The sequence below is a fragment of the Spea bombifrons genome, chromosome 1 (assembly GCF_027358695.1).
Source record: "Spea bombifrons isolate aSpeBom1 chromosome 1, aSpeBom1.2.pri, whole genome shotgun sequence".
NCBI classification, from domain to species: Eukaryota; Metazoa; Chordata; class Amphibia; order Anura; family Pelobatidae; genus Spea; species Spea bombifrons.
Window position 1 is genome coordinate 44,057,501 of NC_071087.1, and position 24,618 is coordinate 44,082,118.

General features: G+C 35.3%; 1 protein-coding gene across 1 annotated transcript in view; it reads left to right on the top strand.

Annotated features, from left to right (window-relative positions):
• The first annotated feature begins 721 nt into the window (after positions 1–721).
• The window catches only part of LOC128485413 (bifunctional heparan sulfate N-deacetylase/N-sulfotransferase 4-like), a 110,349-nt gene continuing 86,452 nt past the window's right edge, over positions 722–24,618 (top strand). Inside the window, exons 1-2 of the mRNA XM_053461440.1 lie at positions 722–1,252; positions 15,525–16,748. Of these exons, the coding sequence (XP_053317415.1) occupies positions 15,768–16,748 (981 nt within the window). The 5' untranslated portion in view covers positions 722–1,252; positions 15,525–15,767. The remainder of the gene's footprint in view (positions 1,253–15,524; positions 16,749–24,618) is intronic.

Below are 24,618 nucleotides of genomic sequence, written 5' to 3' on the forward strand. Positions count from 1 at the left end.
CTGTGTGCTTTAATTTAGCCACCTGTTAGAAGTGGGTGCGATTGAAACACGTAAACTCAATAATTAAGAGGTCTCCACATAATTTTGGTCATATAGCGCTTATAATTACAAATATCAATAGTAAACCAGCATGTACATATTAATTATATTTGAAAGTTTGGATTATGGGACAAAATAATTATACTAAAGTAATTTTTTCTAATATTCTTTGCAACAGTTCATTTAAATGAACATAATCCATATATTAATCTTATCCTTCAATTAAATGTGGTGGGTCAATCATGCTAAAAGTTGCCATCCTTGCTTGCCACTTTGATTACTGTAAGAACACCTGGAATTTATTTTAACATGTTATTTTAGTATTGCAGGGATTTGGCTTCAGAATAAAAAATGACATTGTTTTACTTGCCTGACATGATTATAAGAGGGGGGCTGCCAGCTATTCCATCAGAAACTATATGACACCATTGATTGAAGGTGTCATAAGCTGTTTGTGGCATTGCACTTGCTGCTTGTATAACCCAGCTGGTGTGTAAAAAAAAAGAAGTGTCCCAACTGTACAGTGACAGCTTTTGCAAATCCTTCAGGGGCTTCTGATAAATCACTGTAGTGTGAGAGGACTGCAGCTGATCTCTGAATTGGCTTCTATTGGAAAGGATCCATGTGTTACATCCCACTATCTGAATGACATCACACGGCAGCTCCTAGTCCTTGAGAGTCCTGAGGGTGATCAGCTGAAGGAATTGGCTGTTTCTGCCAATCATACTACTGCAAAGATGCTGTTATAGTTGTAGCGATGAGAGAGATGGGAGGACAGAGAGAGCAAGAGGAGGAAAAACATCTGACTACAACCCAACAAGAAACAGCAAGAGGTTGGAAGCAGTAAACAGCTGGTGTTCGTGAGAGACTGAAGAGTTTTCATAGCATTTTGGTTGTTCTATGAAATCTCTCTGGACTAATCCCTATATCCAAGAAGGAAGGTGCTGGGGAGAATCATTCCAGCTGGCTGCACTATTGGAAGGAAGGCAGGGTATACGTGTGTGTGTGTGTGTGTGTGTGAGAGAGAGTATATAACACGAGGGCTTTTGTTACGGCAATTCAGTCTCTTTTACCTCCTTGGCCACTGATTAAACCTAATGCTGGACCCGATCGAGAAGACTGACAAGTAGCCTTTAACTCTCCTGAACCGATGATCACAGCTATATCCTCAGAGGAGGCTGCGTTGCATTAAGTCACGAATCAATCCTTGCAGGTAAGTACCAGTTTTAAAGTGTCCGAAACTGTAAAATAGCAACCATTTCTTTCTATGTTCCAGGAGACATGCTAACAAAACTGTATGTAATTAAAGTCCTTTAACTAAAGATAACCTGATTCGGATTTTGTGGAACTAATTAGCTCATAATATATATATATATATATATATATATATATATATATATATATATATATATATATATATATATATATATATATATATATATATTTCAGGAGCTGGCCATTTGAATGGAAAGCTGTGTTAAATTCTAGTTCCCACAGTCCCATTAGAAATGAAATGGTTAACAGTAAACTGCAACTGCCTTGTTCCATTATACCTTTTTTTGCCAGCTTTCCCTGATGCACTTAGAACTCTTCCCTGATAATTTCATGGAACTTAAATGAAGAATAATTAGAAACCATTTTCTGCCAATTACTCACTAGAATCTTTATCCAGCAGATCTATGCATTGGTTATTTCATTTATTCATTCATTGATCCAGTTTTTTTTTTTTTTTTTTGTTCATTAGAGATGATGCTTATCTGATAAAGACAGATTGTTTGCTGGGCGATTATTCTTTTGTATTGTTATTTGGCAATTCTTCTTGAAAATATTGATTTTGCTCTTTATATTTGTATATCACGCCTTTAACAATTTGTATCTGTGATATCTTCTATCCAGTACCTGAAAGGCTAGCAATTTGTATACAAGATTATCTAAAATGTTTCAACTTTATAGCCCAACTTTATCAAAATCATGTTCAGCGTGTAGTTTTGTGCTAAAGGATGCTGAAAGTATGGCAGGGAATGCTAGTATTCTCTTGTTAAAGTAGTAACTCCTTGTAAAACTACAGTATTTTTATTATTATTATTTTTTATTAATCTAGAGTATTTACATCTTACAGGATGTAATGGACCCTGCTCTTAGATGTGTATCAAGGTTGGACTCCAAGGTTGTCGAATACCCAGTATATTGTTGGGGTACAATAACAATCACCCTTAAAGGGGGAGACATGCTAGAAGGGGTTTACATACCTACCTAACTATAGGTTTCCGACATTTAGATGTAAATGAAGAAAGTTTTACTTGGTAGATGAATGGAATAGCCTAACATTAGAAGTGGAAGAGGCTAATACAGTGAGGGAATTTAAACATGCATGAGATAGGCATAAAACTATCCTGAATTGAAGACCAAGGAATGATTAAGGCTGGATCCATCAGGTCAGGAAATATGGACAGACTAAATGGGCCAAGTGTTTTTCGTTGAAGATCAAATTCTATGTTTCTATATTCCTATCCATCGTATGGGATATTTGGAATACAAGTTATCTATTTTAGTTACTATATGTGTTTTGGGCTGCAATGTTTAAAGTGCCTGTTGGACTGTGATTCCCTTTACCCTTAACCATCTATAATATAAGCAGGGATAAAAGAAGTTGACTAACCAATGCCGGGTTTATATCAGGACTGGGTTAAATAACACAGAAAATCAGTTTAACCCCTTAAGGACAATGGGCGGTCCCTAAACCCATTGAAAACAATGCATTTTGAGCCCGTACATTTACGGGCTTTGTCATTAAGGGGTTAAGATCTTGCCTAGGTATAACTGATGGGAGTTGTAGTTAATTTTTTTAGCACACACTTTATATGGATAAAATATTTTGGTACAGCCATCCATATATTTGGAATATAGCATTAAGTCTGACAATGCACTATATATATTTATTATAAATTAGTATTATCTCTTTCTGTATTACAGCACAGTTATTTTTTTATACAACAATTTATTCAACATTATTTACATATGATGATATGGCCCTATGCCAAATCAGTCACTGGTGTCACATTGCTCTTCATTGTATAGTACATTTGGAAATGGTCTATAAAAGGCAGCCTCTTGTCATACATTTCTAATAACATTCTAAAGCACTAGCAGACAGTTCATCAGTAATTGCATGGGGGGAGTGGGATTAATCTAACTGCTTTAATAACAGCAAAGAAGCGTTCTTGTCCCTAAAGAGCTGAAGTGGTTAAGGTAAGGTTGACCTTGTTCAGGAAAACACTTTGTGTATTATTGATCAAATTTCCAGAAATTCAAAATAAATCATAGAGAGTGACTGCTTTTGCGGCATGGGGGGAAACAAGAAGAAAGATGTGTACTTTACAATGTAAAACAGCTGGAACACAGATGTCTGCATAGGGCTACCAGTGATGCCATTCTTTGAGCTCTCTATTTTTAGATAATATCATATCTGTTGCTGTTCAGTATATCTCTAGTACCAAAATGTTGTAAAAATATTATTATTAAGCTTAATAATGCTATATATGAAGCATATATCCATGCATATTTTCACATAGCACTTGTAAAACCAGAGTAAATAGCCACAGTACTCACCTGCAAAAATGATGTAGTGAATTTGCATTGGTCACTGAGTAATCAAGCTGTGCACTCCAACCTAAATTCTGTGGGCACTGGTAGTAAGTGGGCATACGGTGACAAGCCCCCAAATTGGACCAGACTGGACCAAATTCTCTCACCAAGACCCAAAGAAACTACAACTAATGGGAATAGCCCTTTAACAACCATCCAAGATTAAGAATCCATTTCGCTGGTAGTTTCAAAGCTTCTACTTGTATTGGCGTTAACAGAATAGTTATACCTCTGTGTTTAGAAATTGCACACACTCTAGCTAATTTCTAGCACTTACAGTATATGAACGGTACATATAAACCTATCCACTCTTGCTGCCTTTGCCATTTATATATCAGTCACAGTCAGAAGTCGCCAAACTAGCATATCTAATCAAATTTCTTCTCCTTAACTCATTCTTCTTCTCCTTACCTCACTCTTCTTCTCCTTACTTCACATGGCAACCAATCAACAACATAAAGCAACTTATTTATAGCATAAATATACAACAAAATCAATTGTTAGAAAGACTTACCTATATGAACCTTCAGACTGCGACTTTTGAAAGAACATAGACCTAGTAATTGCTCTTTTTTTTAATTTGACTGTTTATACACTGTCACAATTAAAACTGACAGGTTCTAATACTGTATACTGAATAATTATATTCAGAGGAATACTAAGAAACTCCTCCCAAAGTACAGCTTGGAAATAGAGCTCCATTTTTATTTGTCATGAATCTTTTCTACCCACCTTTCTGTTCCTCGTATATAAAAATAATTTATGTTAAAGACAAAAAAAATGATGTTCAACATTTCAACAATTTATGTAATTAGCCAATTTTTACGTTTTTTTCAAGTCAGTTTCATGTGGCATTTGTATAGTCTCTTGTATTCATTGAAAAGAATGAAATAAGACTAAGCAGAATCTGACAAATTGGTTTTGTTGCGTAAACTCAGGGTCGTAAACAGAGCGGTCTATTAACTAAAAAGTTTTTCAAGTTAAGTGTTTACTGACGTGCCTCAATTAAATTTGCATGCACTCACATAATACAACTCACAGAGCAATTTACATACTTGTTAAGTTGCAGATTATGAAAGGGGGGTTTCTAGGCCCCTTATGAACCAAGTGAGGAATGACAGGCTTCCCTTGTGCAGTGGCGTGGGCTAAGAATTTACCCATGTGGGGTCATAGAGTCCACCTATGACCCCCTTCTAATGTAATGGGTGCAACATGATATGATATTTAAGAAAAATAGGCAGGTGTGTGTTTGGGTGGGGGATGGGGGTAAGGTTCATCCAACAAATCATTTGGATGCCACAAAGGTAGGCAGTAAAAATCAAGTACAACCTGAAACAACTTACCTTTTTGATGTCCTTATATTTGGCTTATGGAAAGGGGTCATCATGATAGTTATAAAGTAAATAATCCTTTCTCAGTGGCAGCATATTCTAAAATGCCCACTGCTTCCATGGAAGTATGTTTATATACTCCTGTGCACCAACAACCTGCAATGGCTAATGGATGCATTACATCGTCTTTTGACTGAAATGAAAATGTCTAAGTTTAAAGTAGTTTTAATTAACAAAAATAGTTTGTTCTTGTTTGATACTATTAATTATTTAACTGATAAGATAAATCCCCTTTATATGTGTGCTGATAAAAAAAATATCCAAGAATGGAGGCACATCCCAACTAAACACCGTGAGATAAAATCTCAGCGAGCTTAAAGAAATGCAGTGACACTGATGCAATTCCAAGATTAGATAGAAGTCGCCAAAATTAAGGTACGGTGATGGCATATAGCATGATGGAATCCCCAATATTTATGTTTGTGTACTGTGGTCCTCCAGAGGGTGACCAACCAAGTTGTCTGATTCTATCTCCAGCCCAGGTATGGCTTATGCTTTTTTATCATTTACTGAACAAGTCCAAGGCAGGTATTGGTATTGATCTCAATATACATATTAGAATTATAAATCAAAAAATGAAGCTTCAAACACAGAAATTAATACTCTATCCAGATTTACCTCACGGATTCTGTGGTCTGCACCACTTATGATATTTATAACATTAACTATATCTTGTTCTCAGTTGGCATTATCACACATCAGCTGATCTACAACACCAAAATCACTTTCATTTTTTCGTGTTCTTAACAGCAGAAGAAACCTAGGAATGTGTTTAATTAAAATTATGTTAATCATTGTTAATTAAATTTTAACACATTCTAGGAGTATCGTTAAGGTCGGTCAATAAAGTTTTGTTCAAAATATGAAATTATTATTAACCGTTAGTTATAGCTAAAACTTTATTCTTTGTCAAATGTTTTAAACAAATCCAAATCAACATCTCACTATAGTATAAGTATAAAGAACTAGTTTACTCATGTTGGAGGCAAGGTTCCACGGAGGTCCACTGAGGTTGGGAAGAAATGGTACCTACACAAGTATTTTACTTTGATCGCAGCATAAAAACTGAGAAACATATATCTATATATATATGAATATGACAGCAGATGACCATCATTCGGCCCATCTGGTCGGCCCAGCATGCTGAAGGTGCCAGAGGACACCATCAAGTTTATCTACTTACATGTACTTGGCTGGGCCAAACTAATTTTACTAAAATGCCCAAGTGAAGATAGACAGGGAAATACTGTTTAATTAATAATAAATAAGTATCATCATTTATCAAATAAATTACACGAGGGGTCTAAAAAAAATCTACAAGCAATATTTAGAATATTTAAAGTCCTATTATATCGTAACAGCCCGTTAGTAATTTGCTGTTTTTTTTCATTTACGGACTCTCTACTTGTTAACTTGAAATAGCAAAATATTTTTGACAGCTTTATGATTACAGTTACTTGTGATTCCCCTGCTCTTAAAAACAACCCTTGTGTGATGATGATGAGTTTATGTCTAATGACTAACAATTTGTGAGCGCATTAAATGAGTTCATTATATTTCTGCATCACAGGTGAGTTATTTTTTAAATTACATTTTGCCATAGTCCATTAAGATATAGCGGTGCTAACAAAAATATACTTTACTTTGTTGATGCACTGTAGCCTACATCTTTTAGGCCGAGGAATAATATGTCGCATGTGACTGTCGTCATTGTGGCTGTTGTCAATGCACAGAGCCACAGCCAAAAGAACTATCTCAACCAGATGGGGACTGTTGGCAACCACGATGACTGTCAAAATGAAACTACATTGTTTTATTTTTGCATAGTTGCATTGTAGTATACTGTTGGGTACTTAATTCAGCATATAATATACATGAAAATATCTTGCTCTTTCTCTCTCTCTCTCTCTCTCTCTCTCTCTCTCTCTCTCTCTATATATATATATATATATATATATATATACGGTATATATACATAATTTTATATATATATATACAGCACCAACAATTATGCAGCACTTCTTACAATACATATATTCAAAGGGTATGATAAGACTACAATTGACAGAATAAGACAAACAGATACATTAGGTAAATAAAGCCCTGCACGCAAGCTTTCAATCGATAGATAGATAGATAGATAGATAGATAGATAGATAGATAGATAGATAGATAGATAGAAAGTAATTGTGTTTTTAAAATATTTTGTTTAAACTCATTACCCAAAAAATACTGCAAGCAATTACAGTAATCTTAACACCAAGTATTATGTCTCCTGGGTTTTGGATTTATTCACAATTTAAATGTCGAATTTTGATAAGTATCACAGATTGCTTGCTGTCCCCGACTATGCTGGTGGCATTTTACCAGAGTAGACATATGAAATAAAGTGACTCTTATCCCTAGAGCTTCTGTCTTTACTGGAGACATGAAGTCACAACGGTATAATTATTTCTGCATTACACATATCAGTGCCTGCAAAATTAAATAAGTATGCCTGTTAAGAAGGAATAGATATTAGTTGACAAAATCGTCACTGCCTGCATTGGATTCATGGCACAGCTTTCATAACCATCTATAAATTCCAGGGTTCCGTAAGCTATGACCCCATTTACAATATGACGAAAAATGCAAGATCAAAGCAGACACTTCTTGTTTTCTATATTTTCAACCACTCAATACAAAGAAAAGCAGATCAGAGCCTGGCCTGATATTGTAAAACTACATATTTTTACTCCCTTAATTCAGTGCCTTGAAAAGTCTAAAAATACTGTTACATGTTTAGGTGTGACTTAAGAGTCTTTTGATACTTCAAATACGACACAGGTTGTTCGACATTGTAGAAAATCCATCAACTGTGATAAGGAGCCAACATGATGGAATTCTTGGAGATGACAACATTCTCCTCTATTTATTTAATAATTATCTTTACATTGCAGTGATCATTTATCATTTAATATTTAAAACAAATATATATTTGTTGGTTTTTTTTAATTGAACTCATTTCCTTTCTTAAGCATGTTCTGTTTTGTGTCTTTTAGAGTAGTGTAGTGATTAGTAACAAGTCGGTTTAGAGAAAGATTTTGACATACAGAAGGCTTGGGTTTGTGTAAATCAAATTAAATGCAGATTTAACGAGAGCAAGATAAAGAGCTCAATTAATTTGAGTGCAGCGGGAAGAGATACTTCTTTTATAATTTCTGATAGTAAATGGTTAAATAATATACAACATATATAGAGCTCAAGCCATTTTATGATTCTACATCTTACACATTTACAAAGTGCTGTGACAATGCAAACATATTTTAGTAATCCTATACCAGTTAATGTCTCTATAGTCATGATAAGAACTGTGATTTTTATAGTAAATATTAGGCATTCATTTTATTTAGCCACAGATAATGCACGTGCCAGCTTACAAAGTTATTGATGCACATTAATAATATTAATTGAAACATAATACCCAACCCTCCATTTGATATATATATATATATATATATATATATATATATATATATATATATACTCTTATTAGCTGGATTTCTGGCTATGACTTGCACCAGTCCTCTACTAACTCTACTAAGATTAATTTGCCCCTCTTAGGGCTCAAGGACTTGGATATAGCTGTATTGGTCCAAAAGGGGATTGAGTCCTTTAGTCAAAGGTAATAACTATTAGTGGACCAACAAAGAAAAACCTTTTACGATCTCAGGGGTTTGTTCCTCATAATAAGGAGAGGCCTCTGAAGTTATTTCTATGTTGGCCCAATAAAAGGTATCACATTAGATGAAGACAACAAATTCTCACGCAATATGATCAAAAGCTTGTGGACACCCCTCTTAATTATTCAGTTTAAATATTTCAGCCACACTCATTGTGAACAGGTTTATAAAATCAAGCACCTAGGCATGCCATCTCCATAGACAAACATTGAGAAAGGTGTAAGAATGGGTCATACTGAAGAGCTTAGTGACTTTAAACGTGGCACTGTCATAAGAGGCTACTTTTGCCACAAGCCTTTTTCGGGAAATTGCTGTCCTGCTAGATCTGCCCTGGTCCACTGTGCTATTACTGTGAAGTAGAAGCTTCTAGGAGTAAAAACAGCTTAGCCATGAAGCAGTAGACCACGCACATTCACAGAGTGGGCCTCCTAAGTGCTGAAGCAGGAATTGCATAAAAATCACCTGTCCCCTGTAGCATCACTCATTACAGTTCCAAAACTGAAGCAGCATCAGCACAAGCACTGTGTGTTAGGAGTTTAATGATTTCCATGGCCGAGCAGCTGCAAGTTCAAATGTCGGCTGGAATAGTGAAAAACACACTGCCACTGAACCCACTGAGCAATGGAAACATGTTCTCTGGAGGTATGAATCATGCTTGACTATATGGAAGTCTGATGGGTGAATCTGGGTTTGTCAGATGCCAAGAGAACACCATCTACTGGAATGCATAGTGGCTACTGTTAAGTTTGGTCAAGGAGCAATAATGTTCTGGGGTGATTTTTAGGGTTTGAGCCCCTTAGTTCAAGTAAAGGCTAAAGTTAATACTACAGCATACAAAGACATTTTATGCTTCCACCTTTGTGGCATCAGTTTGGAGAGGGCCCTTTCCTGTTCCAGCAGGACCATGTCCCTGTGCACAACACAATGTCCATGAACACATGGCTTGACGAACTAGGGGAAAACTGGGGCTAGCTACATATGGAAGTGAGTTTAGCAATGCAAAGGATGGGGCTAACCAGATATGTTGGTGTTGCTAGCTCCAAATAGCCTGAAATTAGCAGGGAGAAGGATGTGGATGTGGCCAAATACTGCTCCCTTGCACAGAGAAAAGGGGAAGTGGTTCATGAGCTGGTGCAAGGAACAATTCATCCAGAGACCTCGCATCAAACCTGGGGAGTTCTCAGGTATGGGAATATATTTACTCTGTCTGTCCTCCCCTAGGTGTTACCCAAGCATCATAAATCTACCAGTGTATGTTGCACCTATGTATATTTTTAGTTATTGGGATACAATCTGTGAAAGAATTTTCACCGTGATTCCACATACTTGCACAATTGTGGAAAACGTTTGTTTAAATGAAGAAAAATTTAATATGAGCTTGATACATACTGTACTCTGGGGGCTCATTCAGTTCAAGTCATTGGGACAGGGATTACTTGTTTAAAGTGTGTAACAGAAGCACCTTATGTTGCTAGAACATGTGTCAGTTCCCATGAGACTAGATTGTTGCGTCCATGCTTTAAAGCGTATAACTTTATAGTCTTTGTATAACTACAGCAATAACAGAGAATGCTAAGGATATACTCTTGGATATCTACTAGGCATTCTTACAGGGACAACATGAGAAATGTAAAATAGGATTCCAAATTCATCTAAGGAATTACAGCTCTGTGTATTTTAAGTTTTCTTCCCACAACCATCTGGCACTGGTCTTTTTCTCAAATGTGAGGTACCTGTGAAAGCAGATTCATTTTATTAGTGTACAGACGGTTTAAAATGATCTTTAAAGGACTCTTTTCTTAATTTAGCACAATCAATAGATATTTGTAGGTAGTGTTTCTTCATTTGACTAAATCTAGAAATCAGAAAGGTTTGTGTTTGCAATTTTACTGAAATAAGTTAATAAATTGAACAATAAGCTATATATAAGATGGGTTATAATTAACATGTATGGATTTACTATTCTATTTACTAAAAACGTAATGAAGAACCTTTGTGCCAGACTGTCTGGTGACTTCCTGTATTTCTCTAGAAGGTAGCAAATGTTTTTGTTTTGTTTTTTTATATTTCGTGATTTGTCTTGTGATTTGCCACCTTCTATATTATGGTAATTAAAAAAAATGTTTTTATTCTCATAGAAAACTCACAACCAGCAAAGTTTAGGAATCTCGTGTGAATTCCCATAAGATGCAAAAAGGGCATTTCCTTGGCATGTGGAGCATTTTGCGTTTTCCAGTCTGAGACCCGAGCTATTACCAGCTATGTTAAATATAAATTGTAGCAATCATTACTACATTTAAGCATTCTCTAATTTAACTATGTATATCTGATATACAAATATTTAACTGTATTGCTGTGTAAATGAATTCCTCTTAAAATGCATGTTAGCTATAGGTAGATAGACCCTTACGTCTTCTGGCGTATAAAACATTAGGACCAGGGGATACTTCAACTCTAACACAACAAAGAGACAATGTTCTTATGCTGATAATTAATATAACACTGTCAGGCAACAGTTGCTTTCATATCCATTCTAGAACCTACTCTATGATCTTTGTTGTGTTATTATGACTATGTGTTGTCATTTTTTGCACTTGAACCCTAGTAACCTTTATATCCTTCCTTTCCATGACTCTGTGTTTGACATTTTCATTAACTTTAACTGTTACCAGCTATAGAGACATTAAGGAAGTATTCTCTAAGATGTACTGGGAACGTCAACAGGTTATTACTGCGTCCCCAGAGATAAAATCTATCTTAATCTAATTTTACTGTGAACCTAATAAACCTCATCTTGTGGAATATTGTAGGATTTCAAAATATCTTGTTACATGATAGTAATAATAATCATAGTCTTAGATATCATGTTTTTCGGCCCCAAATTTGCAAGGTTTTGGCCCCAATTTTTCAGCACTGAGCAATCATTTTTTCCTTCACAATTTTAATCTAAATGTATATTGGTGGGAGCGGGAATATGATTTCTTAGTTGACCTTTCCACTCTTGCACTTTAGAAGTTCTACTTAATATACAAAGTGACCTCTCCATAAACCGCTGCAGATTGGAATCTAAACAATTTTACATTAAAATTCAACAGAAATCAGAAAATCTATGTGCTACAGAGCAATTAATTATTAATAGATTGGGCACGTACTTAATGCATAAAATATATCATCTTATAGAGAAATACAGCATTATGTGCAAGCTAATTGTGATTTTATAAATTAAAAGGTGGCAATTCACATCAAATGGAGGTCAGCGTTGCCTGGTCTCCTTAACAGCTGCTTTCTGCAACAAGGCATGTAATCTAATTAAGTTAAAGGGACACCTCAGCCTCATATGCACTTTAATTCTCATGGTGTCTGTAGAATTTCCCCCTATAGATTTGCCCATATCCTCACCCCTAGCTCTACAGAGCTTCACGTATTTGATATACTTAGTCCATCAGCTCTAGTGTGTCCAGACTCCTGCATGCATACACAAAAAGAGTATTGATTTCAGCCACATTGATATCAGCAATCAGTGGAATGAATCCGTAGAGGAGGAGGAGGATGGATGCAGCTACAGGGCTGTGGCTTCTACTACTATATTTTATTTTTTGAGATATGCATAGTAAAGTACTTGGCCGGTACTTTATTTTTATTATTCTTTAGTGGAGCTGTCAAAAACAGTCACCCAATATTATGCCTAGGAATTCTCTTAACCCAAATATCTAAATTCCTCCAGCAAATGCAAAAACCTTACCTTATAAAAGTTTTCAATGCTATTTTATTTTAAAACTTTAAAAATACTTTTAACAGTACATTATACTGCAATGTTTTGTGCTTCCAACAGTTTTTATGCTTTTCATTTCAATCTACAGAAAATAAAGTTAATTAAATTGACATTGATTTTTTCTATAATCCATTCTGCCTACTTTTATTATTAATGGATAATCATTTCTTTATCAACTTCAATACCACTATCTTCTTTAATACACCCTTGGTAGACGTACTGCATAGTACTTGCATGTTTCAACAAGTACAACTAGAACAAATCTAACCAAATGCAAGTAATGGTTTTATCAACCTTTTACAAATTTCTCTGAATAGCAACCCTTATTGGAACTGGATGCATTGTCCAATCATGAAACACCATGTTCTACAAAAAGTATAGTTAGGTAATACTGAGGCTAATACCTCACAGGAAAATAACAAAATATTCTATATTACTTTTCATTATTTTACAGTGTAGTTAGGCATGAAAAGCAGTAATAGCTAAGGTTCATCTTTACAAAAGTATTGAAATCTAATGAGCCAAAGCACCTAAATATAAGGCTATAGGGGACTCTAGATTTTCAGGTGCACAGATGCCAGGTCTGCATGCAGAAGCTGCACCATATTTAAGCAAAGTACTCTTGTCACTTAGATTTATATGACTACATGAAATGTTATTTGCATGCATCAAAAAACTCTCCATTATCAATATGCCTTCTTCTTTTAATCATATTTTTTCGCATTGTATAATTTCCTTATTCTACTATGCGGAAAGACAAAAATTGTTATAATGACAAATTTTACATTGCTCTGTGTTTTATATTTAAATTTGAATAACCGATATCATATGTTACTATTTTATAATTAAAGTAGCTAAAAATGCAAAAAATAAATATACTCAATATAAAAACTGGATAGTATGGGCCTTGCCTGCATGCTGCTTATTATTTAAACTGGGATACCAATAGTTTTATTAGCAGCTAAATTCTATTGCTTTGACACTGAGCAAATCACTGACCTTTGAGGTCCTGTCGTGATTGCAGGTCCTTTTGGTTTTGTAAGTTTATGTGAGGATATCATTAGTATTGATGGACAAAAAAAAAGAAAGAAGAAAACACTGCCCTCTAGTGCTTAAAGAAACAACTGCAAATGTTTGCAAAGGAGGGAAACATGATGATCACAAGCCTATGCAGTATGTTGCGAGGTGGGGCCTCCATGGATGCATCCTGGTGCCATGTGTTCTCCAGGTAAGTGATGCACATGCACACGACCAGCCATGTGAGGTAAAAAAAAACAACTAAATTATCAGACCAGGCCACCTTCTTCCATTGCTCCGTAGTCCAGTTCTACATGCCCATTGTAGGTGCTTTCGACAGTGGACGGGTCAGCATGGGCACCTTGAATGGTCTGTGGCTACAGAGCCCCTTACACAACATACTGCAATGCACTGTGTGTTCTGACACCTTTCTATCAGAACCAACCTTAACTTTTTCAGCAATTTTTGCTACAGTAGCCAGCCTTTGCCTTTGCCCCCCATTTGCATCAATGAGCCTTGGCCACCCATGACCCTGTCGCCTGTTCACCGCTCTTCCTTCCTTAGACCACTTTTGATACCTACTGACCACTGCAGACCACGAACACCCCACAAGAGCTGAAGTTTTGTAGATGCTCTGACCCAGTTGTCTAGCCATCACAATTTGGATCTTGCCAAAGTCGCTCAGATCCATAAGCTTGCCTATTTCCTGCTTTTAACACATCAACTTTGAGCATGAAATGTTCACTTCCTGCCTAATATATGCCACCCACTGACAAGTGCAATGATAACATTATCAGTGTTATTCACCTGTCAGTGGTCATAATGTTGTGGCTGCCCGATTTAATTTACCAATCTTAAAGTGGAGTTGAGTAAAAAAAAACCTTAGAATGTTTATGTTCAGGAAACAGATGAAGTATTAATTAGTATAAAACAGTGTGGTGAAATAGGACACAACTGCCATAAAAAAATGTTTGCATCAGCAATTTTCACTTTGGTACATATTCGTGGGAGTTTAGGTCTGTAAGTAAAATGTCCATCCGTTAATTCCCAATGTTTAATTGTATACTTTATCAATTTTTTAGGACTTAAATTTGAAATGAGCTAAGTGCTTTATTTTAAAAAACAAAAATATTATAATAAATATTATGGTAAAAAATGATTTTTACTCATGAAATATGTATGGTTAGATTAGGGAATTAGCATGGATTTCCTTACAATAATACAATGTCTATGGTATTTTATTTAATTCATAAAGAGTGTTTTCAGAATGACAACACCTCTGGACTCTATGCTACCACATTATATTTATTGTGAACAGAAGGCTGTGTCTTACATAGGGCTTGACATATTAACAATTTTAGAACAATCCTCTAGATTGCACTATTTATGAAACCCAATAGCATTTAAATGGTATTACATACATATGCAAAAAATAAAAATGAATAAGTAATTGTTGTACATTGTATCCTACTATAGAAACAAATTATGAAATATAACATTATTTTAGGAGTTTTAATATTTGCTGGTCTGCAGGCCAGTTTCAGACTTTCTTCCTAAGCTTTTTGACTTATTAATATGATAACGCTTTGCATTTTGATTATCTGATTTCTAGATTTGATTTATATGAATCAATACTTTTGAAGGTCAAATTGTGTATGCTGTGTTTCTCTTTTTGCATAGCCATGAGCTATGAATATGAAATTCTGGTCAAAATAGCCATTTCAGCGTCAGGAATGCTATGAATTTTCATTGGATTATAGTCTAAGTGTTCTGGAGTTACATGTAGTGGCAATTCGGTTGGAAAACTGTATAATCTGATATTGCATTCTAATACTTTTCCTGTTAAGGGATTAGAGCACATGGTTAGCAATAGAAACAAATTTTTAATTTCAGAATGTAGATACCTGTTTAATTGTTCCTTATGCTTATGTTTTACAGGTAGTAATACATCTCTATGGTGACCAGCTTTACCTTCTGCCAAATGCAGCAGTCAGCTGCTGCAAAGATCCACAGATACATGTATTTTTAATAGATCTCAGTTTATAAGCTTTACCATTAATGCCGTGCAATGGTCACATAAGCTTATTGGAAGGAGTGCAAAGTCACTTCTGTGTTCTTCTTACCTTGACACTTTAATATGAACCCATAAAGACGCAGCACTGAAATCTGACAAAACAAAAAATGAATCTATTTATAAAGCTACGAAGAAGCTTCCGAACACTAGTAATACTCTTAGCCACCTTCTGCCTTGTGAGTATAGTCGTTTCTGCTTACTATTTGTACTCTGGCCCCAAGCACTCGATAGTACTTATTGAGACAACAGCCCAAACGGAATGTGGTGATATCCATCTGTTACCATACAAAACAATAGAACTGAAGACTGCGAAACCAGCTGGTACCTCCAAAAAAGATCTCATGGTGTTACTTTTTGTAGAGAGTCAATACTCTCAGCTTGGCCAGGACATTGTAGCAATTCTGGAATCAAGCCGATTTCAATATCACATAGTTATTGCACCTGGGAAAGGAGATATCCCTCCTCTTACAAAAGACGGAAGAGGTAAATATGCAATTATTATATATGAAAATATTTTGAAGTATGCAGCGATGGACTCATGGAACCGAGAACTCTTGGAAAAATACTGCGTTGAATACAGCGTTAGCATTATTGGTTTTCATAAAGCAAATGAAAATAGTCCGCCTACTACAAGATTGAAAGGCTTTCCATTACTCCTTTATAATAATGTGGCTTTAAAGGACTGTTTTGTAAATTCAAACTCCCCAATGTTGCACATAACTAAATCTTCAGCTATTGAGGAAGGACCTTTGCAAGGAGAAGACTGGACAGTTTTCCAATACAACCATTCCACGTACCAACCTGTTGTTTCAGCTCAGTTGCAAATACCCGATAAATATAATAATATTTTACCAAATTCAATCCCTCATGCCATGGTAATCCAGGATCTAGGCCTTCATGATGGAATTCAAAGAGTTTTATTTGGCAACAACTTGAACTTCTGGCTACATAAACTAATTTTTATAGATGCAATATCATTTTTGTCTGAAAAGAAACTTACCTTACCCTTGGACAGATACATTCTCGTTGACATAGATGACATATTTGTGGGAAAAGAGGGAACTAGAATGACTGCAAATGATGTTAAGGTAAGATAGTTATACTCATTGGACTTGCTTCTTGATCTAAACAATGAAAGTGATATTTGTTAACATTTAAGGGTAGTTATGCAATTGTTTGCATTAGTTTATACGTTTTTAACTTATATATAAATACAGCTTTAACATACTTTAGACTTTTCCTGTGAACATACCTTGGTCTGTTATGGCTCTCCATTTCTTGCTCCTTATGAGAAGTGCAAGGTCAACCTGGAAGACACGGCTAGCCATGCATATTGGCAATAAACTTAAAAGTGGTGGACTGTAGGTTGAGCTAAATACCATTCCTCCTGTATGTAGATGAAATGCTTCTTTGATGGTCTAGTAATCAGCTCTGATTTCTGTAGTCTCTGTGCCAAACACAGAGTGTTCCCAGGTATTCCAATGAATGGTACATATGTTTCAATGGGCTGCACAAATAATCTAATATATCAGTTATTAGATAATTTAATAAGATTAATTATAATAGATAATACTATTCTCACTGGGCTAGACAGAAGGTGGGGTTTAAAGTGGCTAATGAAGGAACAAGTTGCCTAATTATGGCTATTATGTTGGATGTGTGGATTGATATTATTTGGTTAAGATGGAACAAGCTATGTATGCATATAGGTATTTATTACAAACTTGTATCGCAGTGGTAATTAAGAATTACCATGAAAAATGTTATCAATGCATTAAATGATTCAATGTAACTTTTCCTACTTACCAAACATGACGAATACACATGAGGAAGAATAGCATTTCCAATGCATGAACATTAGATTTATGACTCCTTGTGTTACCGCTGAAGATTGGTGAAAACTGAAAAATGGCAGAAAATTACACTTTCTGTCTTGTGGAAACTGTTTCCACCCAAACTTTCTAAGGCCAGGTATAATACATGTCATGACTTGTGTATTTGTGTCACTGTATATTCATCATTTCACTTCTTCAGTCTGTTCTGTTTCCTTGGGAGGGTTTGTGACAAAAGCCAGGAGGTATTTCATGTTGAACCTTCCTGTTGATCCAGAATATTCCATCTTCTTTTTCAGCAACCCTTTATTAGATCAGTGTTTCCTAAAACTGTATTTGTACAGTCATTGTAAAGTATCTAAAACGGAATACAGTAGATGATTCCTATAGAACAAGTTTGCATGCTACCTTTTCCAACATGAATGATGGCAAGTTAACTATAACCGTTCTACGTCAAAATGGTTCCAACCAAGTATAATAAGTATTGCAGAATGAGAACACTCACTTGACACGTTTCGCACACATATACCAGATGGCACATTGGATTCATTTCACTATTATTTATTTATAGGATTGCACTCTTATTCAACATTTACACATTATAGTCACTTATTTTCATATTTTCTTTGTATTTTTGCCATCCATCTAGTTTGCCATATGGTACATATTACTCTGTTGAGGCTGAATTTCCACTTTAAGGGGTTTTACAAGGCTGAAACCTTTCCTTGTCGATTGTATATCAATCAGTTCAGCTATTTTGGGGCATAACCTTCCCTACACAATGTAGGAGGAGTCATGATTATTGATGACATTTTTACAATGTAAGGAATGCCTTACAATGTGGCATTGGCGCATCAAGAGATGGTTCTTGTTTTGCTGTGGTTCTAGTTGCTTTTACACACAGTTTACAAAGCCTTTCTCATTTGTATCAGTTTGCTAGTCTGGTGAGCAATTTGGCCCAAATCATGGTCAACATGCCAAAATATTGATGTTGTAATATAGTTTTTATATATATATTATATAGAATAGTGTTGGTAACCATTGTAATACATTTAGTCATGTTTGATAATGTAATCTGATCTAATTTAATCTATCCATTTATCTATCTATGTATCCACCCATCCATCCATCAATCCTAAAGCTAGAAATGAAGGCATTATCAAAAATGGTTTTACTATAATTATAACTGCCAAACACAAAAAGTAATTGAACTTACTTAGATAAGTAGGCATATGTAAATGTGGCTTAAGTGTAAGAGTCACTTTTAATAAGCATCTATCTCTTGGAAAAGGCATTTTGCACTATTACAGAATCAAATTAGAAGCTGGCAAGTACAGTTCAGATGAACAAGGAAAGCAAAGGTTAATGTATTAGAACATTTTGCAGGATGTGCATTTATATTAGAGGAGTGTAAATTGCCATGTGATGGTCATTTAGAGAAATGTTTAATAAAGATGTATAGGGAGCTATCTACTAACCTGAAATTGGGCTTCACCACATATTTTTTATTTATTTATTTTAATGTCTGAATCCACAGTCACATATTAATCCATGGTCTACAACAGAATAAGTTAGGAATATCCCTAAAGGATAATGTAAAATGTTCAGGCAGGGATATTGCACATCTGAATTCAGTATTAGTATGCAGCACACATTTTACTAGAGCAGAATTTTCAATAAAATTTGCAAATGTGTAGAACTCATGGCAGTACTGAACAAAAACTGAGATATTAAAGGACATTGGACATTAAAAGTAAGCAAAATTTAACATGTTTATCCCATGCGAGTATCGCTTTGAGTTTAATTGCTGCCCACAACTACAACCTAGCTGTAGCAAGGAATACAAGGCTATACATTATGGGGAGTTTGGGAAAGATTAAACATCCACTAGTCCTTATGATTAAGGCACTGGACATCCCCTTCTCCCATTTATACTTACAATGTGATCTCAGACACAAAACATTCCCTGCCCTACTATACTTCCATTCCAAAGGACATGGAAAGAGGAAGAGGATCCTGTCACGTTTATGCATATAGTATCTGAGCACCCCTTACATGAAAGACTTTAATATAAACGTATTGATGTACTATGTGGGACAGAAGCGTAACTAATTAAGATAAGTGGATCACATTGAGGTTATCACTAATCTGTGAGTTATTTGCAAGGGCATGCGACTGCCAAGTTTCTGGTGAGAGCATGCAAGAGATTGCAATGACAACTTGCATGTCCTTGTCTGGAATTTTTTTACAAATAAAAGGGTGTGACAATTGACCCTACGACATTTTGAGAAAGAATAATGTATTTTATTTACACAGTTTATAAACCATTTTTGTTTTTTGTTGTTTCTATGTACCGGTATATTATATTGATTTTTTTAGGGCTTTAGAGCATATATATGCTAAAACTCGGAGCTCCTAGAAAAACATACCTCCTAAGTGTGGTCTACTTTCCATGGGACAGTCTTGATTTTTGGCACTTTCCTGCTGTCTTTTTTGTTGGCAGTGAGGATCATGGGCCGTTTCAGGATGTCCTCTCATCTCCCCTGACTCTCTTCTTCATCTCATCTCTCCTATTTCCGTCTTCAGGGATGAGAAAAATCCATTATATGTCAGTTAGCCAGTAAAGGTATCATCTTTATCAATTTTCTTTCTCACTTTCTGTTCCTAACACCGTAAAACTCTTTACCTTATATTATTAAACTTTAACACATGGAGGTACAATAGGGGTGCAGCCAGTATGTTCTTTCTTAGCAAGTGCAGACATAAAGAGATACACTGGAAACAAACGTTGGCCATGAATTTTGAAAATCAAGGGCCAGCTCTGAGTTTAAATAAACTGAGTCATTAAAAAACAAACAATAGTTGGCATAAACAATATCATTATACAACCTATTTACAGTAGGCATCATACTGACCTTTTCATAGCGGCTAGATTAATATGATAATTAACATGCTTTATATCATTATTACCAGTAATTTTTTTTTGTAAAGGACAGAAGAGAACTTTGTTATTTATTGTTCCATCTGGTCTCATGAAATGCAAGTTTCTCTTTTGCGTTGGTCCTTTACAATGTTTATACCTAGGGGGACATTTCTTTTAACCATGAATATTTTTCTACTTTCTGCCATTTAAACTGGAAGAAACAAAGTCTGCCCTGGTCTTTTCACGTGGCTGCCTATGATGTGGAAACTTCTGACATGTCAGTTTAATTGATAGTGAAGACATCAAAAAGGACCTGAGCTGTAAAAATGAGAAGGGCTAGTCCAGAGTACTATATCATCTACATTATGCTACACTTTTCATGGGCACTGAATGGTACTAATTAAGACAAAGTGTGTTGACTATTACATTTCAATCATGTATTATATTCTTTGTATGTTAAATTCACTGCAGGTGTGTGTGTGTGTTTGTTCAGACAGGTTTCTTCTCCATTGCCAATTTGTATTCTACTATAGACGAGCATTCACCTGAAACATGTCAGTACTTATTTACAGTACATTAGACAGAAGAAAAGTATAAATTGCAGTACAAACATGTCTCAATGGAGCCAAAGAAACTGTGCTTTATTTATTTATTAATTTTGTTTTGAAGTGGCTTCCTATTCCGATGCATGAATAAGGTCACTTTATAATGTCATCATATAAAGCTGGATTTTTGTATCTGTTTGCTTATTGTCAGAAATGAATAAAAATTAAAAAGAAATATAACAGTATACAATTTAACAATGATACACTTAAATGCCTGTTTGTGATTTTTTCTCTACTTGTCCCCAAACATCCCTCTACATGTTCAGGGTTTTATCCTAGTGACTGGACAACATATAGACGAACAAATCCTTGTAATGCCACTGACTGTAGTGTAACCTTTGAATTTGGTTCAATTTTAAGACTCTTAGCTTGCAGTCACAGGGGAAACTCATTGTTCTTAGTTATATTGCTGGTTATGGAGTGGTGAATATTGTTTGACTTCAAGGAATTCTCTATCTCGGGACAAAACAGCAGTGCAGATATCAAACCCTCCCAAGTGATTTCAGCGAATAACTGCTTAGTGTAAGCATACAAATTCTACCAAGTAACCATTACAATTAATAAATAATAATTAAGGAAAGGTCCTGTAGAAAGGGTAGGTCACAGGAGGGAAGCTTGTGCAGTGATGTATGGATGGAGCAGAATGCGAAGGGTGATCATTAGAAGAAATAATGAAGCAACTACAAATAGAGATTCTGCAGTGCAGCGAAAGCCACTCTGGCATGTGGGTATTTCTCGTGGCTATATTACTTTTGTGGTGTTTAATGTACATAAATAGGTACGTGAACAAAATATGCAACCCCCTGCTTCAGCTTGGCACACAATTTATTAAGCAATGAGAGCATTAAATGTAGATTATTCTGGCCTATATCTCTAATCATCCAATTATTTTCGACTAACATACGCTGGTGGACTTCAAATCTCCCAATACTGATGAAAATGATATGGGATTGGACACTAGAATCGTATGCTATTTTTGTGAAAAGATCGTAACCTACTTTAAATTAGACCATAGCTAACATTTTTCTACCAAAAAGGTTTGCTCATTCCACAGAAATGTGGCTAATAATAACAATATGTATATTGTACAAATTATGATGATCAATTTTTAAGGCCATTTAAAAAAAAAAATACACGTTTTTATAATACTTCAACTGCACAAATAATGAGCAGAGGTAGACTATACATTTTGAAGGCATGATTAATTCTATTTATATATCATATGCATCTGCTTGTGTCAATAAATGTGTCCTCTATGTATTAATGAGATGGCGTTGCATATTATATGGAGTATAATGTAATCTCACATATTTCCATAATGGAATATATTAAGTAATAATACCATGGAAATCTTATGAAATGGGTACTTTACAATTACTCTTCTGAAGCTGTGAGACTTTATTACAGGAATTTGTCATAGTACATCATACCCACCATATTATTAGAAACAGAATTACTATGGTAAAAATTATTCCAACCTCTTGGGTAAGTTTTTGTAACGCAGTCATCCATTTCTTTGATTTATTTTGTGAATTTCACATTTGTACTATTTGCTGACTGACCATTGTAACCATGTAGAAAACAAAGCTTATGTGGGACCTTATCTGGGAAATACCTAGATGTCTCCAAAAAACAGTATCTAGAGAGGACCCACTCCCTTACGATTTTTTGGGGACTGTGAGACTGGACATAATCCAGACATACAACTTCTCCAACAGCTTCTTTCGTAGTAAATTCCCTAATATGGGTGGAACTATTACTAAACCACTAATCCTTGTATCCCACAACCCCCACAAAACATTTGCCCTATCCCCTAAATGAGCCTCTAGCCCTGGGTAGTACATGCTGTGTAAGATCCTTTGTCTTTCTACTGTCTGTTTAGATGCTACCAGTCCCGAGGACAATTATTGTTATTTATAGCACCATCAAATTCCGTAGCGCTGTACAATGGGTAGACAGGACACAACAAGTAGTATGTAACATAACAAATTGACTAACAGAGACAACAGGTGAGTAGGCTTCTTCTTTATATTAAGTCCTAGAATAAAAAACCTGCTTTTTTTCCCCAAAAAATATTGATACACATATATTGGGCAAATATAAGGCACATTTGGGAAACAAAAGAAGCTGAGGTACAGTAAATTGATATAAGAAGAAGACATATTGGCCACACACACATTCTGGTTCTGTGATGAAAAATATATGGGCAAATGGAGAATTGGTGACCAATGGGCCTATTTATAATGTACTATGTATGTGCATAATGTTTCATTCTATAATGGTAGAACTATAATTTAATATATATATATAATGTAATTATCATTACTATTATAAGTACTTTTTCAACAAGTACTCACACACTAAAATACTTAGAATTTAATAGACAAAATCGTGTTCTTTCACTGTGTCGAGAGAATTGCTGTTGTTCCTGAAAGTTATTATAATAAACAATGTGCACTTCTCCAGGGCCAGCACGGTTACTAGAACTCTGAACTCCCTCTACTCCAGTAACTCTATATAGATGAAGGCAGAACTATCAATTTTTCATTGCTCTGCTGCTCTCTTTGAGTCAGGACATAAAAATAGAGTAATGAAGGCTTTAGCTGGCAGGGATAAAGGTGACACTTTCCAGATAGGATTTTGCTGCGTCAGAAAAAAAAAATGTGAATTATGTAAAAATTACAAAAGAACAATTTACACCATTTAAGATGAGAAATGCACTTAAAGTACATCTTGATTTCAAGCTTCTGGTATAGGCTTTTTTTGTATACCCAGCAAGACTAGTAAGAAAAATCCATACATTCAGTTACATTTCCTTAAAAAAACCTCCATTTGTTTTTATAACTGAATATTTTCAGAAATATAACAAAAAAAATAAAACAGAACAAAATCTGGCACATTGTGTAAAAAATTAATGTGTGTGAATTTTTTATTGCACGACTAATAGATTAGAATAGTTTTTTCTCTTTACAAATTATTATTTCCTTATTTTCTCTCTGTCTCTCTCGCCCTTACCCTCGCCCTCTCCCTCTCTCCTGCTGGGCTGGACTGGGGATAGCTAGGTGACCATGTAACTTTAAGGCTGGTGTTCTACAGCCCTATGAGTAAAACATATAAACACCATTAAGTACCATTTACCAGTTAAACTGTGTAAATAAAAAACTTCTTATTTTAAACACCTTATTCTGTTACACACAACTATACTAACAGGCAGACCTGGACTATTCATCTGGCACACCATGCATATGCCAAATAGGACAGTAGGTCTCCATACTTGCTGATACTGCCGCTCCAGTATGGTTTTCTACTTATGTGGTGTGTGGCTGCATACTGGAACAACTGATCTGCTGGTGGAGCGGCAGTACCGGTAAGCACGCGGGCCTACTGGCTGCACTCCTACTGGGCGTATGGCTGGTGTGCCAGGTGGCCTATCCAGGCCTGTTTATATCTGGAGCTGTGTGTGTAACAGAAAAAAGGAACTAAAAGGAAGTAATTTATTTACAAAGTTTAATTGGTTCCTTTGTGCTGTTGATTTTCACATTATTTTGACCTGTATGGCTATAGTATACACTCATACCCAAAAACATTTTGAACTCCT